At 35.9% G+C, this 17,466-nt stretch overlaps 1 protein-coding gene across 1 annotated transcript; it reads right to left on the bottom strand.

Moving 5' to 3' along the window:
- Window positions 1-351: 351 nt before the first annotated feature.
- LOC132544709 (glutathione S-transferase C-terminal domain-containing protein-like) lies at window positions 352-17,251 on the bottom strand. The gene is made up of 14 exons (XM_060208349.1): window positions 17,150-17,251; window positions 14,157-14,590; window positions 11,949-11,984; window positions 11,011-11,081; window positions 10,070-10,571; window positions 9,071-9,306; window positions 8,530-8,596; window positions 7,718-7,814; window positions 5,055-5,167; window positions 4,809-4,853; window positions 4,365-4,454; window positions 3,294-3,500; window positions 2,787-2,850; window positions 352-2,506 (listed from the first exon to the last, which is right to left on the bottom strand). The coding sequence occupies exons 2-14, from the start codon at window positions 14,517-14,519 to the stop codon at window positions 2,361-2,363; spliced, it is 2,037 nt and encodes a 678-aa protein (XP_060064332.1). The 5' UTR covers window positions 14,520-14,590; window positions 17,150-17,251; the 3' UTR covers window positions 352-2,360.
- Window positions 17,252-17,466: the final 215 nt, after the last annotated feature.

The raw sequence follows: 17,466 nt of genomic DNA, 5'->3' as shown, positions 1-17,466 counted from the left end.
AATAAAATACGTTTTAATACATCATAGATAATATTTCTATTCTGATCAAGATTTAGCACCGTGTTAACTCCGTGAGTGTACAGTATACATGTATATCTATAGTAATAATTCCCCCCCCTCTATGGATCTATATTGGATTTCTCTGATATTGTAATGAGTTATAATATCTTTGTGTATTTCTGAAATTATTAGTTTTACTTATTAATTTTTTGTAATGTAACTTTTTCTAACGGAGAAATTCTGATTAGTGTATAATGCACTTTTGTCTTGTAAGTAATTTGGGTGTGAAGAACAACACCCTAAGTTATTGAATAAAAGTTATTTATGTCTTAAAGAAAATCGAGAAGTAGGTAAGTTTGTATTTATTTAATTGGTACTTTTAAAACACATACCGTATTTCCCAGATTATAAGCCGCAGTTTTTTTCCTTTGTTGTCGGGCATGCCAGTTTGGCTTATACGTGGATGAAAAAAATTAAACAGAATGAAAAAAAAAAAAAAAAGCATACCATTATATCAGATCGTCTAGAGCCGTCTTTTGCAATCATATACAGAATGATGCAAAGATTGAAATAATAACATCATGTGAATTTAATAAATCATACTTTTAATATGAATCACAATTATATCTTCTGAACTTTGCTTTGGAAGTGATAAGTCATCAGGTCATAGGTCAAATTATATAAAGACCTCCATGCTTGTTTACGATAAGAATGGTTTTGTGTAACTTATGAGAAATAACATGGGACTATGCATGGGCCTTGCTAACATTTAACAGTACAGACACAGATGGAGATATTGTTAAGTAAACCGTATGTAATGTCGGGCCCTATATCAGTGCGTAGACAACCTCTGGAGGCTTCCAAGCTAAACAAGTTTGATAATTGCTATCTTATATTTTTTCAAACACGTCAGTAAAATAAAGGATTTTCCATGTATAATTAATTTTCAAACTGTTTCATTGACGATCTTGATGAATTGCCTTCTGTTGTCCGTTATATCAACAAACTTTGTTCAACATAACGGTTTCTACATTGTAAGAAAGGGTGCTGCTAATACGGGGATGAAATAAAAAAAAATTGTAAAAAAGGGGCTTTGCGGCTTATATACATTGGTGCAGCTTAAAACCTGGAAAATACCATAATCACATATCACAGTATGAATAAATCAATGGAAATGTCCAAATCAATTTGTTCTGTTCACAAATTCGAATTCACTCATGTGATGTCTGTGTTACTGAAGGCTCCTGAATCAACACAGCAAACTGTCAAATTAAAATGCTCTACTTTGATGATATACTTTTGTAATTTTGTATGTTGTATGATACAGTTAGCAATAATGTACCATATGAAGAGGCCATTAATGTCACTTCCAGTATTAGGATGGCCTTCATAATGGCATTGATGATGCCACATGGATGTCCTAAGAAGATTCCACATTAGGATGTCCTATGGAGACGGCACATTAGGATGTCCTATGGAGATGGCACATTAGGATGTCCTATGGAGATGGCACATTAGGATGTCCTATGGAGATGGCACATTAGGATGTCCTATGGAGATGGCACATTTAAGATGTAACAAGATGTCACACTAGGATGTCCCAAGAAGATTCCACACTAGGATGTCTTAAGAAGTTTCCACACTAGGATGTCTTAAGAGGATTCCACACTAGGATGTCTTAAGAAGATTCCACACTAGGATGTCCCAAGAAGATTCCACACTAGGATGTCTTAAGAAGATTACACACTAGGATGTCTTAAGAGGATTCCACACTAGGATGTCCTAAGAGGATTCCACATTAGGATGCCTTAAGAAGATTCCACATTAGGATGTCCTATGGAGACGGCACATTAGGATGTCCTATGGAGATGGCACATTAGGATGTCCTATGGAGATGGCACATTAGGATGTCCTATGGAGATGGCACATTTAAGATGTAACAAGATGTCACACTAGGATGTCCCAAGAAGATTCCACACTAGGATGTCTTAAGAAGTTTCCACACTAGGATGTCTTAAGAGGATTCCACACTAGGATGTCTTAAGAAGATTCCACACTAGGATGTCCCAAGAAGATTCCACACTAGGATGTCTTAAGAAGATTACACACTAGGATGTCTTAAGAGGATTCCACACTAGGATGTCCTAAGAGGATTCCACATTAGGATGCCTTAAGAAGATTCCACATTAGGATGTCCTAAGAAGATTCCACACTAGGATGTCCTTGGATGATTCCACATTAGGATGTCCAAAGAAGATTCCACACTAGGATGTCCTAAGAGGATATCACATGTCCTAGTATGAAGATGCCATTCACTAGGACGGTCCTTTGACACTGCTATATTAGGACCTAGCTGTCCTTCAGGACACTGCATTTTGACATCCTATCAGGATGTTATTTTTAGGTGTACATGATGGTGGAAGTAGAGAACACAAATCTACAGTATATCCACTCTCTTTGGCTAGTGAGGCTCGGTCTGTATCCACAAGGTTCATGCAATATTTACCTGCAATAACAGAATTTTACCTAAAATTGATTCTGAAGATTTTTTTTAGAGATAGCAATGGTTAAATAAGCATTCTGTTTACTCTGATTCAGTGTTGAACAGGTGGGTCACATTAACTTCGTTTTGGTTTGTGACCAAAAAAACATTTTTTTTAAAAATTTTTAGGAAAATCATTTTGATTGAAGATCAATATAATTTGTGTTCAAACTCGTTTCATTAAAGAGCCCTGTAGCAAAAGTCATAATCCACTTTGCTCCTATAGATCAGTCTCTGTACATACCTTGCTCCTCGAGGTCTCGATTAAATTCTGTCTGATCTGCTGCATGACCCAACACAATAAAATCCTGTTTGGATGAGATGACAACAACACAATAAAATTTTGTCAAAATCTAACACACGCAAGAATGTATTATTCACATACACTAGAAACAGAGCTAATCACATGTTACAGAAAACGATACCTGGCACATATCACAGTGGTTACTAACATAAAAAAGATCTTGAAAGATAGACAAAGAGGTTAATCCATAACTCTTAATCCCCCTTAAATAGTGTTGAAGTGTAACACAAAACTTCATCTGAGCATTTCTACATGTTAACAAACTTTGAGCACACAGAAGTTTTAGCCTTACCAAATAAGCTAATTCCTGTCTACCTACTGTAACTTACATGTGTGGTGTAGTGAGCTTTACAGTAAAAGACAAAATTTTAGATTGTGCAAATAGACATATCAATGAGTTTTATAAACAAATTATCTAACTTCTGGCATAGAGCTTGTCGATACTACCTTAGATGGAATGTTGGCAGACTTAAAATACTGGCTCCTGGGATAAGTCATCAGGTGTGTGTTCTGGATACCTCCATAGCAACAAGGGCAGATAACAAAGCTGGCATTGTTCTGCAGACACTGATGTAGGACCATATCTGTGGCTGACCCACAAGCATGTAGACAAGTTCCAACATCAAATCTTCCCCGGAAATAGTCCTGGTTACACTTGGTAACAAACATTTCATTTACCAATATAGAACTTATAAATTTGTAAAAAAAAACGTGAATTATTTTCAAATAGTATTGTCACAGACTTGTAGCCTACATTAACATATCGCTTGACACATGTTTAAGAAGGGGATCATCCTTTTGCAACTCAACGTCCTCTGGAAAGGTTTATAGGAGAACAATATCATGACATTGCTATAAAAACTATAAAGGAATCCTTTAAATCAGCCATGGACTTATTTTCAGACACTGAAAACATTTTAATGTCGCTTGAAACAAGATGTGTTCATGAAACACTATGCCCCGGTTGCAACAAAATTCCAAAGTGGGATATTAAAACTTGTTTAAGGCATGTGCTTATAGCATGCACACTGTGTGTTCATTGTGCAATAAATTAAGGCTACTGTTTTAGTTTTTCCAATGTAGGTCAAAGGACATGGTCAAGGTCACATGGTTAAAAATTTTGACACCACCAGACAACAAACAGTCAGCACAAAACCAATATGCCCTTGATCTTTCAATCTGGGATATAAAAATGATGCAACATAGGAATGAATCGATACATTTGTATATAATTCATGCAAGACTGCATTAATATTAAATTAGATTTAAAATTGAAGCTCAGATCTGATTAAAAAAATGTTTGCATAACAGTTACCATTATACTCAGATTTTTTTGGAGACATTGACTATGTAAATGACATGGTAACCATGGCATTATGTTTTGTATAAAGTGGGCTACGCTCTGACACATGCTTCTTTGATTTATACATTTTATTATGTAAACTTGGAAAAGCTGATTACAACTAATTAAGATCAGAGTTAGGATTCACCATTCATTAATACATAATTATACCTCACCTGGAACAGTGTCACATTAGAGAGACTAGCCTTGTCCACACGATTTTTGGCACGCATCAAAGACGACTCGTTGTTCTCAACCAAATAAACCTACAGGTAATCAGAACATAATAACATACAGAGGGCGAATACTAGAATATTTCACTTCTTTGAGACTAAAAAGAGGGCTCTTAAAGGCCAGAGGATAGGAAATTTAGAGATTTCCATCAATACACTTGGGTAAAATGGGAAAATGTCGTTTATTCATGAAAACTCAACTTTTTTTTGGAAATGTGAGTTAAATTCCATTCAAAGTCAAGATATTTTCAAAACAAGTGATGCAGGTATTAAAACAAAAGCATATATTACCTGGTGTGCTATAAAGGCAGATTATTAAATATCTATGTCATAATTTCTTATGTTTAACAAATTTACATCACATAACAATAGGAACAAAAAACTCACCTTACAATCTGGCATCAGATAGGCTATGACCAATCCAAGATGTCCCTGCCATGAGAAAGATTGAATTCTCAAAGTTGTAGATGGTGAGCTGACCCACACATACTATCATATATAGCATAGCTTTTCTATTTTACAGTAATAATTTTCTGAACCTTAAAGTGATTGAAAATTTAATTGTTAACCTACAAAAATGAGAGATTATTCAATCAGAACACAGAACAAAGTTATGGGACATGTGTAACTGACCCCTCCACTACAAAAGTCCACAATGATGTTCCCCGGTTTAGCTAAGGCCTGGACAGCGGTCACCAAATTCTCTAACTGCTGACATTTCCTCATAAGGCGCTTCTTTGGCAAGTCTGAAACAAACAAAGTCTGACTGTTTATACCAATGTATTTACCATTGTATTACATTCCTAATATGTAAATAAAATAAGTTGTGTATTACGAGGTCATGAACTGCCAATGGTACAGAAAGTAATGTAAAACAGAGATTTCCTCTCTTTATTGCAAGATGACTATTGAAAATAATTTACACAAGTGTTTTTGTTGGCATTTATGGGAGATATGAATGCCAACTGGATTAAGGTAAGTTCAACATGAAGCCTTATATCCCTTTATAAGAATAGGGAGATTGCCTTATTACAGAACCATGTTACTGTAAGCCATCTTATTGTTTCATGTACAATGTTCATGATTGTAATTGTTGAATTGATATTTGGCAATACATTGTCTCAGGAAAGGAAACTGTAGATATTTGGCAATACATTGTCTCAGGAAAGGAAACTGTAGATATTTGGCAATACATTGTCTCAGGAAAGGAAACTAGATATTTGGCAATGTGATTACACTAAAGCTGTGTGTGTGTGTGTGTGTGTGTGTGTGTGTGTGTGTGTGTGTGTGTGTGTGTGTGTGTGTGTGTGTGTGTGTGTGTGTGTGTGTGTGTGTGTGTGTGTGTGTGTGTGTGTGTGTGTGTGTGTGTGTGTGTGTGTGTGTGTGTGTGTGTGTGTGTGTGTGTGTGTGTGTGTGTGTGTGTGTGTGTGTGTGTGTGTGTGTGTGTGTGTGTGTGTGTGTGTGTGTGTGTGTGTGTGTGTGTGTGTGTGTGTGTGTGTGTGTGTGTGTGTGTGTGTGTGTGTGTGTGTGTGTGTGTGTGTGTGTGTGTGTGTGTGTGTGTGTGTGTGTGTGTGTGTGTGTGTGTGTGTGTGTGTGTGTGTGTGTGTGTGTGTGTGTGTGTGTGTGTGTGTGTGTGTGTGTGTGTGTGTGTGTGTGTGTGTGTGTGTGTGTGTGTGTGTGTGTGTGTGGTGTGTGTGTGTGTGTGTGTGTGTGTGTGTGTGTGTGTGTGTGTGTGTGTGTGTGTGTGTGTGTGTGTGTGTGTGTGTGTGTGTGTGTGTGTGTGTGTGTGTGTGTGTGTGTGTGTGTGTGTGTGTGTGTGTGTGTGTGTGTGTGTGTGTGTGTGTGTGTGTGTGTGTGTGTGTGTGTGTGTGTGTGTGTGTGTGTGTGTGTGTGTGTGTGTGTGTGTGTGTGTGTGTGTGTGTGTGTGTGTGTGTGTGTGTGTGTGTGTGTGTGTGTGTGTGTGTGTGTGTGTGTGTGTGTGTGTGTGTGTGTGTGTGTGTGTGTGTGTGTGTGTGTGTGTGTGTGTGTGTGTGTGTGTGTGTGTGTGTGTGTGTGTGTGTGTGTGTGTGTGTGTGTGTGTGTGTGTGTGTGTGTGTGTGTGTGTGTGTGTGTGTGTGTGTGTGTGTGTGTGTGTGTGTGTGTGTGTGTGTGTGTGTGTGTGTGTGTGTGTGTGTGTGTGTGTGTGTGTGTGTGTGTGTGTGTGTGTGTGTGTGTGTGTGTGTGTGTGTGTGTGTGTGTGTGTGTCAGTCTGTTCTGCGAAAGCTAATCTCCTAAACTTACTCTGTTGTTGACATTGCAAAACAGTAACAATGAGACAAGATATCCTAAAGGGATCTTGGTGACCACCATTGTTTTATTTGGATAATTTCCCTTCTTTTCTCTGTTTTTTCTCTTAATGATAAGAAATTTGAACATTCCTCTACAAAAATATCAATGATAATCTTTACCTTTCAAATCCAAGAAAGTTGCCTAAAAGTCATTTTGTTTTTTTCTGATCAGTCCCAAATCAGACAATCGCAACTTGTGACCAAGAGGAACCAATACATGAAATTTGAGAAAGATTTATGCAATATTTCTCAGAAAATAGAGATAACAAACTTTCGAAGTCAAAATCTAAAATGGCCACTGTTGGTCATTTTCTTTTTCTGACTAGTACCAGAATCAAATGGGCACAACTAGAGACCAAGCAGAACCGTCATATAAAATTTGAGCAAGATCCATTCAGTTCTTCTCAAGAAATAGCAATAACAATAACAGTTTGTGGATGGACGACAGACCACGGACATAGGGATTTCAATAGCCCACCATCTGATGGTAATAAAAATGGTTCATAGTTAAACATTTGTCAGAATCTCTACTGAAACAGCAAAAAATGGTGGTGGGCTAGCTTTATAACTAGGCATGGGGTTATTATCCAAGAGATAAAAAAATTAAGTAAATTTTCATTTTTGTCTGCCAGACTGCTAAAGTATACCATTACACACTGTTGGCTATATTGCAAACTTCACTATATCTCTGCTTGGTTAAAAGTAACTCACCAGCTCCAGGATGTACCCCCTCAGGAATTCCATCCCACACTTATAGAACATCTTCTCCACAAGGGTGTTGGTTAACAATTACTCACCAGCTCAAGGATGTACCCCCTCAGGAATTCCATCCCACACTTATAGAACATCTTCTCCACAAAGGTGTTGGTTAACAATTACTCACCAGCTCCAGGATGTACCCCCTCAGGAATTCCATCCCACACTAACTGAACATCTTCTCCACAAGGGTGTTGGTTAACAATTACTCACCAGCTCCAGGATGTACCCCCTCAGGAATTCCATCCCACACTAACTGAACTGCTTCTCCACACGGGTGTTGGCCTAGTTCTACAATGATCTCGCCCTCCTAGACAAATTATAATGCATTTCTCTCATCAGCTGATCATTCCAATTAGTTCCTAGAATTTGAAAAGTTCTCATCATATTAACCAATTATGAATTTGTAATGTGGTCAATGTAATGTCTGGAAACTTCATATCATCACTGTGTCCTCCACATGTCATTATAGCCAGACTTAGCATCTGCATATATACTGTGAAAATATATTTTTCTCTAGAAGCCCACTAAGATTAAATGTCAAACTTAAGTTAATATGAAAGCATCAGTGAGTAAAGGTGTACAGAAAGAACTGGTGCCTTGTATTTGCCGTGGTTTCTATTTCTGAATGCCATTACAAAACTTAAACTTACGAATAATAGTTTAATTTGCAGCAAAAACAATAAATAAAACATAATTGGACCCACTTAACTTGAACTCGGTTATATTGAAAAAACGGTTTATTTGAAATAAAAAAATAATCCCCATCAAATGTCTTCATTGTCTTAGTATTTCCACCTCATTTAATTTGAAATCAGTTAACTTGAAATCCTGCATTATTCGAAATGTAAATACTGACCCTGGACAGTACTAATGAACTGTTTGCACATCGCTTAGTGCCACCCTGATGCCGATGAGCATTGTCGTCATGTTTTGATGGTAAAAATATGATACAAAAGAAATAAATTATGGAGGGGATGGGTGATTTACTTCAGGTGATCAAGGACATATTCTTAATCTTTTACCTTGACCTTTTCCAGTGCACTTGCAACTTCTGGTTTGATGGCCCGAGACTTGGCTCTACATCTCCGACTACAAAAATAGAATAAATTCTTTGATTCATACAGAAATAGAATATTACTTATTAATTATCAAATATAGGTTTATCTACACTTGATGTAGTTGTCTTGAAAGGAGTTTAACAGGATCTTCATTATTTTTCTAACTATAGATTGGTACATCCTACATCAGGCTGTTTGCTTCTTTTTAATGAATGTGTTACACTCTCTGATTGGAAAGTGATATAATCACATTAAAAATATCATCAAGTACTCTAAACCATTTTTAAAGAGTGCATTAACTAACCTCTGAGATTTTTCGATCACAATGAGACTGCTGTAACTTTAACAAATTAGACAATACATGTATTATACAATACTGGCACAGAGAGACTTAAGGTAAGGAATTAAATGTTTATCATCTCTGTGTTAACTATAAGCTATGAACTTTCACAAATGAGTTTCTATTGCCAAATGTAAATCGCACATGATATATAGTCGACAGTACCTTAGTTCTAGGTCGTCCTCCTGTGTTTCTTGCTCCTGGGGCGGAGAAACAAAATAAAGACTTGATTTCCTGAGTCTAGAGTCTATTGAAGTGTTCGACACATCTAAAAGGTTAACTTTGTACCCACAATTCCTTGCACATTCCTGTATTCGTGGTAAGGTGATCATGTGTTTAATCCAGGAGACAATATTTGGAACGTGACTCCTGAGGCAATGAATGTTAAAAGATAAAACCTCCTGCAAATAAAAAGTTAGTTTTATATATCAATTTAGATCTTAAGTCCTGAAATAAAAAACAACAATACTACAATACATCTACAATAGGATGTAACAGAATAAATGCAGACAGATGCCCTGCTTCTGCATTCATATCAATGCTGTCCTTTACAACTTCATAACTTTACAACAAACTTCTAATTATGACTTGTAACACTCTATAAGCCAAACAAGGGCTGTAAAAGACATGTCATGCTCCCTAATTGGGACAAAATTTAAGTATGAAATATAACAAAGGGCAATAAGAGTTATGATTCTTGTGCACTACCCTCCTACTCATTTAGATCTATCTTCCAATTAAGTTTCATGGTAATACCTCTTATAGTTGCAGCCTAATGCTCCGGACAAAGTTTAAGTAAGAAAAATAACAAAGGGCAATAACTCCTAAATTATACAAAATAGTGATGGTTCTTCTGCACTGCACTTCTCCTTGCTATGATCTATCTATCTATGAAGTTCTATGTTGATATCTTTTACAGTTTTTGTGTTATGCTCCAGACAAAATTATGACAGACGGACGGACAGACAAAGCAGCAACTATATGCTCTCCCTTCAAAGAGCATAAAAAGTATACTATGTCAGCCAATTGATAGAAACTCCTTTCCCTGAAAATCCCTTAACAACTGTTGTAACTTAATTTCAGCTGTGATGATCATCATTTAACAATTAAAAGTATGAATTAGTCCTAAATTTAAGGTTTACATTGTAATAATATTAGCCTTACCAACAAATGGAATACAAATGAGAATAGGATGAGATCTGCCACTGTGATTGTATTTCCTTCTGCATACAAATGAATCAGATCAACATCCCTCAGAGTCAATGTCTTCAGAAAGCTTGTAAGTTCCTCAACACTTTGGAAAGTTTTCTCTGTATTACATCCATCAAATGACTTTTGTTGAATCCCATTCCTAAGTTCCTGATTTTTCAGTATTATACCATTTTCACAGAAATTACTATTGTTTTCTGATTCCAACACCTCCTTTGATTTTAAACTGATTCTACAAACACAATGGGTCAATGGATAGTCTCGTTGCAATTTAAACTGAGAAACATCAGAGTTGTCAATTTCCTCTGCTTCTTTAATCACTTGTGACAACAGACGTCTTTTATGCTTGTCATCGTTATGAAGTTTGGCTGGTGTCTCTAAATGGCTTTCTAGTTTCACAACATTTTCTGGGATTTCAATCTGTTGGGTGTCCTCACTGTCAGCCTTTTCAATCTCCCTAAAATGTAAACATTTTCGAGTTACTATACATTCAAACAAGATTCTTGTTATGCAATATTGATCATGACATTCACAAAAGACACCAGACACTTTCTATATAAAATGACTCAGCTTTTAAAATTGACAGGCAGTGTTTAGGGATGAAATGGGAACATAAATGAAATGAGGAAAATGAAGAGAAAGCTCCACATCCCTGTTTGAATATAAATACTGGTTATTATCCATGGTAGACTTTGACCTACTCACAAGCACTGTTAAGTACTAGAACAGCTGACCTTGACATTGATACAAGACTCACACTTGCTGTCATGTACTGTTGACCTTGACCTTCATACAATATTTTAACTACCACTACAATATATTATCCTTTCATAATTTCATTGTCATCAATTATTTGAACATTAATCTACTTCAAATGTAATATACATAAGGTGTACCTGATTTGTTGGATCAATTCTGTGATGCTATTTGGGAGGTCCACTTCACATAACTTGGTCCAGCCTGAAACCTACACACTCATCAATCAGTCCTGTGTGTGGACAACAACACATCTCAATGCCAAGGACAGGATTACTATTATATACATATATCTGTCCTTCAACAAGCCCAAGGGAGGTAACATACCTGATTCAAAGTCAAGGACTGGGCTTATCATGAAAGATAATGATAAAACACATGTTCACATTTTTACTAAACTTAATAGATCTGGGAAGAACCGGGCTTATTGATGGATACATACAGTAATGTTCATATACAGACCCATCTATGAATAAATACAGTACTATCGACATTTTTGAAACAGAAATTTTGATGCATTAGCAATTATTTCCCAGGTCTGGCTAAAGTGGCTGTGACTAACTATATTTGTATATACCATGCATTTATTTGTGATCATGGAAATACAATTTTGTTGACATATATGTGTCCACAAATTCATCAAAATAAGCAATAGTTAGTATGCTTGTGTTTATTGGAGATTAGATCTTTAATTTTGGTTTCAATATGAGACACAGTCAAGTGTTTAAACAATATACATAAAACAAGTGTAACCCTGGTAAAATACAAGCCTCAAAATACCGCTCAGCTAGAGAGAACTTCTCTTTAGCTCGATTGATTGAGTGTCAGACTAGTAAGCCAGGGGTCCCAGGTTTGATTCCTAGCAGAGGCTTGAAATAAATGATGACCTCTGTTACACAAGCACAATATCCCATTCTAATGCTCACCATCTGATGATGATAGGCATTACATAACCCTTATTTAAGAATTTAGATTAATCAGTAAGGATTCATCCCAATTGAACTGATCACAAGGATCATAAGGACACATCATTTAAGACAAATGGTAAGGAATTGAAATCAAATTATTTAAAACTTACCTCAGCACAGGCCTTTAAACTCCCACCACGGAATCCCTGTGAAATAATAATCATACAATAAAGACTTACTGTTGAAAGTATCAGCTGGTAAACTGAAAACACAATGAGCAAGGGGTTACATAGATATACATCCTAACCCCTCTGTGACTTATATAAACCTCACACTCACCCCCTTATCTTTGTTTACTAGAATCTATTAATGGTTAATCTATTATACAGCATCAGATATATTGTACATAAACTTGCTATTTCAAAAAGTTGTCAACTGTGACTTTTGACCTTGACCGAGGACCAACAAAATCTAACCTGGAGTAGAACTTGATAGTGTGATGTATAACCAATGAAATGAACTTGTTCAGGTGTGAAATATCTTGAAAACAAGCTTTTATTTCAAAATAGGTCAAGGGTGACCTTTCAACTTTAACCTGTACTGATAACCATGGAATAAAGCAACGTTGTGAATATACAGTAAATGGGGTTTGTAAGATATTATGTACACAAAATATCCATTTAAGAACCTTTGACATTTGACCATAATGACCATCAAATTCTTAATCAGGTGAAGACCTTGTAAATATCAATTAAATCTGTCAAGATGTTCATGAGATACACCAGTTTTTTTATTTTGAAAGTGGTTAAGGGTGACCTTTCAACTTTAACCTTGACTGAAATCTAATCAGGTTTTGACATTGGTGTTTGTTTGCTGCATTTATCACCATGTGAGGTGAGGTCTCCATTGTAGTAGCTGGTGGTTTATTACCTCACAGAACAACATACAGAAGGCTCACTACATGCTATCCAAAGCAATTTGCATAAACAGTCCAGGATGGTCTGTGATCTCATACCTGATATCAATTTCCTGAGAGACATAAACTGAACTGAATAGTATTATCAAACAGCCCCCCCCCCCATTCTACATCGTATATTCTTGTATCTGACAGCTTGAAAATTCAGGACCCGAGAAAACCACTCATGTATACACAGATGCTGAATTGTAACTTGTCTGGTGTGAAGAAGTTTCCTGTCCTAGATCATTAATTACAGCCGAACTCACAAAGAAAACATTTTATATACAACATATACAAGAGGTGTTACCATATGACTGTACAATCTACTTATACTTAGTGTGAAGTTAAGACCCTCCAAGTTCCACTTACACTTCGTAATTACCTTTACGCTGTGTTGCAATATTACCAAGCTGTAAGGAGATTGGTAAATGTAATACACTTTTACAGTATAACTCCTTGGCATTGCATTATTGTACCAACTTTGTAATCGGTAACAAGTCAATAACCTAGTGAGATTTCACACCATTTTTCTCATAAAACATTTCCACAAAAAGTTTGTTTGATAATATAAATGCGTGAATGAGTATGGTCAGGTTCTCAACTGCCTCTTATCAATATTTCACATCCTAAACCCACAACTGTACCAGAATTACAATCTGAAGAGATCTCTTTAACAATTTAACCTGAAATATATGGAAAGATACTGAAACTAATGGCAGTACTGCTGCTGGTTTTTTTCTTCTCCTGATTTTACAGCAGTCTGTGTCCCTCGTAAACTGGGAAAATATAGCAGTAACAAAAAGCTAGAAGCTAGGCCCTGCATATAGATATTTAAGCCATGGCAATAATATCTGTAGTGAGAAGGGGTTCAATATATCTTAATATATTTTATTTATTTCAATTTCTTGGTTCCAAAACTGAATACTCGAAAATTTCAATCCTAATAACCAAAGAAAATTTTTTCTGAATGTGTTTAGTAATGGGCTGCCCCCTCCTCACCCCTCTCTAAGCATAGGAGGGGAAAGCAGTTTCCTACTTTCTATTTGTTGAATTAAAACATATTGACATATAATGATTACGATGAGCAATTCAATAGCATAATTCTTAAATAACTCAGTAATTTTGTAAGATTTTTTCTGCTGAGTCCAGAGTGTGATTTCCAAAATTTTTAGGAGTCCAGTTGCGAAGAGATATAGTGGGTTTTCAAAATTTCAAAGAGTCCAACAGGAAAAGCATGAGTCCCAAGGATCGTTGCAACTGGACAACTACCTTCATCTTTTGTAGAAAAAGAAAACAAATCCAGACACATAGCATTGAACCAAATCTCAGCCTTCCCTAAGAATGGAAACTCTGCTATGTATCCCTGTTCCTCACTAATAGAAAGTCAGAATATACACAAAATATTGAATTTGCAACTCACCAACAAAAATTCAAACTCATCAGCTGGAGAATATTTCTGGGCGATGTTGACAATCTGACGTATAATACTGCAAAGTCCTGCTCTTATCAGCCTCCCCTCTTCCTCCACAATCACTGGAAGAGCGCAGTTCTGGTAGCCTCCCTCCGAATTTGTAAAAGCATGACTGTACTTTGATAAAATATTCTGATTCAATGTCACACAAGCAGATGGATTGATTCCTTCATCGACCAACGTCAAATGGAAGTCAGCTCTGTCACTGATACAATATTCAGTCACAAACAATATAGCTGCTGACTGTAATGGCAGGAGCAGACTTGAATCCTCTTGTTTTTTCCCTGCTAGGAACACTGTTGTGCCTGCCATTTTTAGTCTCTTTATGATCAATTTTTGATCTTAGTCCAACAGAACCATTGCAACGCCTCTAGAACTTCATCCTGGAACATACCAATATATATTTAAGAAGTTAAGTTTTGTTACTGATGGTAATTCACTTCCTGGTGAAGATAAAGTAGCACTACTAAAAACATTGTAGACTTGAATGTTTACTTTGCTTACTGTTTGGTCATGAGCCCACTGAAAGTGTTTTCCATTATTACAAGTGATACCACGAAATTTCACTCTGTTTTCATCTGTCATGATCATCAGGACTTTTAGACTGATTTCAGGTCATAACCTTTAGGCGTTGGTGACTGGTGATAGCTTCACAGACTTAATAAAATGATAACAGATCATAACATCTGGGTATTGATGATCCTTCCCTTCTGATGGTTTTCATTTCTTGCTCATATGAAGAATATTTCACAGAATACATCTTCTTTTATTAACAATTTAATCTTCAAAAAGTTTTCTGAAATAATCATCCTTCTGTTACATTTTCTACTTATCTTAAAATAAGCCAAGGTGGCAATAGCTCAGTCAGTGAAGACTTTGTGAAGGACAGAGTAGTCTAGAAATTGAGAACACAGGCTACCTTACTAATTTTGGCTAGTGGGAATTTCCCTGTAGGAAAGCAGTAGAGTGTCCAGCTAAAGACTGAAGGGTCAATAGTTCAAAACCAACAACGACATTACTCCTTCCTATTACATATTAAGTAATTAATTGCATATTTTTCTCATATATAAACAAACCCCATATCATTGTCTATGACTAGCGAGTAAAAACGTGTATGTCAATAAACAAGACAAGACTTGGTAACATTGGCACTATCAAATATGAACTGTTTCTATTTTAAAAAATATGTTGGGCTTAAACCAGGATTATCCAGAAACCTGAAAGCTCATTTCCACTAAAGTCCTTTAAACTTCTAATACAAATGTCTAATGAGCAATTAAGTCAAAGCACCTAAACAAATCTCGAGCCAAACGGAAGAGCAGATGCATAGTACCACTTTTGACCACTCTATGTAAATGTGTGGACTTATTTTGTATGGTACATAAAAGGTATGTTGGTTAATTATTATGAAAATCAAAAGACATAGTATTTAACACCCTACATTGGATTATTGAATGCAATGTTGTGTGTAATATCCATTACATTGTATTTCTAGATCACCATTGAGATTGACAAAATTACTGATATTTATGTACCACAAATTGCTTACAAAATGTTTTATAATTTATAGGAGTGGCTGCTGAAAATGCACCCGGACAAGTGCAAACATATGCGTATAGGAACACATACAGATATGGCTATATACCATCTAAATGGAAATCAACTTCAGACAACATCGAAGGAGAAAGATATTGGAGTTATTTTTGAGTCTGACTTGAGTTTTGAAAATCATATCAGTGAGAAAGTGAAAAAAGCTAACTCAATGTTTGGGATGCTAAGAAGAACTTTCCAGTTTATGGACATCAAATTATTCATTCCATTATATAAATCGCTTGTTAGATCCCAGCTAGACTACGCAAGTGCAGTATGGTATCCCTACAAATACAAATATATAGATCTTATTGAAAATGTTCAAAGAAGAGCAACGCGGTGCCTACCTGAATTACGGAATTTATCATATGAAGAAAGATTAAAAACACTAAAACTGCCTACCTTGGCCTATAGACGCTTGCGAGGTGACATGATCGAGATATATAAAATGATCAGCGGAGTGTACGACAAAGAGTGCTGTACATGCATAAAGTTATGGGAGAACATGTCCGATAAACACAGTGTTAGAGTAAACTCAAAAAAACTTTTTCCACAAAGAGCTAAATCTAAACTAAGAAGTAATTACTTTTCTGTGAGAGCAGCACGCATTTGGAACACATTACCAGAAACTGTTGTATCTGCCTCAAACACGAACTGTTTCAAAAATAGGCTTGATAAGTTATGGGAAAACCAAGATATCATTTTTAATTATAGAGCTGATATATCAATATAGACTGTCTTAATAGTAATTCAACGGAACTAAAAGCTGGACATATTATTTTGATTTATACATACTATATTTATTATATGAAATATCATGTATATATATTGTATGTTTTTTGAGACCAGAGTAGAGGATAGGTATATCCTGTTCTGGTAATAAACTTAACTTAACTTATTATTTAAAACTATTACAATCTAAATTCAAAACACATGTTTGGAAATTTTTTAAATGAAAAGCGCATGAAATGACAGCTATCTGAAACAGATAGTTAATATAACTTACTGTACAGTCATCTGAATTGCGACCAAGCATGTCACAATACAATATTATTAGGTCTACAAATTCACAAGATCCATTTTCTACGATATGTGAACTGATAAATCAAATATTTCTTTATTTTTCATAAATCAAGATAAATTGATCATTCCAATGACAAACATATGTAAATTAAGACAATAATAATCAAATGGGTGTGTCAAATCCCGTGGGTGTCAATGCAAAACTATTGTCATAACACGAGGTCAACATAAGCACATGGTCGCAATCAAGTTTCATTTTCGGGCACCTGTTGATAGTTACGTGTGCTTCAATTGGTGCCCTCGTGCGATCGCCATCTTGTCAGTATTACCTAGTTAATGTCGATGCTAACCAGCAATTCACGATAAATTGTTGGACACGTGTAGCTTGGCTATGCATACTTAAACATAAATATACATAAAAACTCAAATTACTGAGTCAACTCTCTCCGTCATTCTGTCGCCAGTTTCTTGACGTCACTTGGACATAGCGCATGCGTGAACCAATGTATCGAAAATGTTAAATTTGGTCTTCCGCCCATGAATATAGTACTAGAATTAGATATACATATAATAGTTTAAATATAATAATTTCTGGTATAATTTCACTTAATCTTATAAAACAATACGTTTTGTATGTCGATTTTCC

The sequence above is a fragment of the Ylistrum balloti genome, unplaced genomic scaffold, assembly GCF_031769215.1.
Source record: "Ylistrum balloti isolate Yb309-2 unplaced genomic scaffold, AGI_CSIRO_Ybal_v1 Utg369808, whole genome shotgun sequence".
Lineage (NCBI taxonomy): Eukaryota > Metazoa > Mollusca > Bivalvia > Pectinida > Pectinidae > Ylistrum > Ylistrum balloti.
Note: the sequence above shows the minus strand (reverse complement) of the source record. Positions and strands in the feature narration are given on the sequence as shown.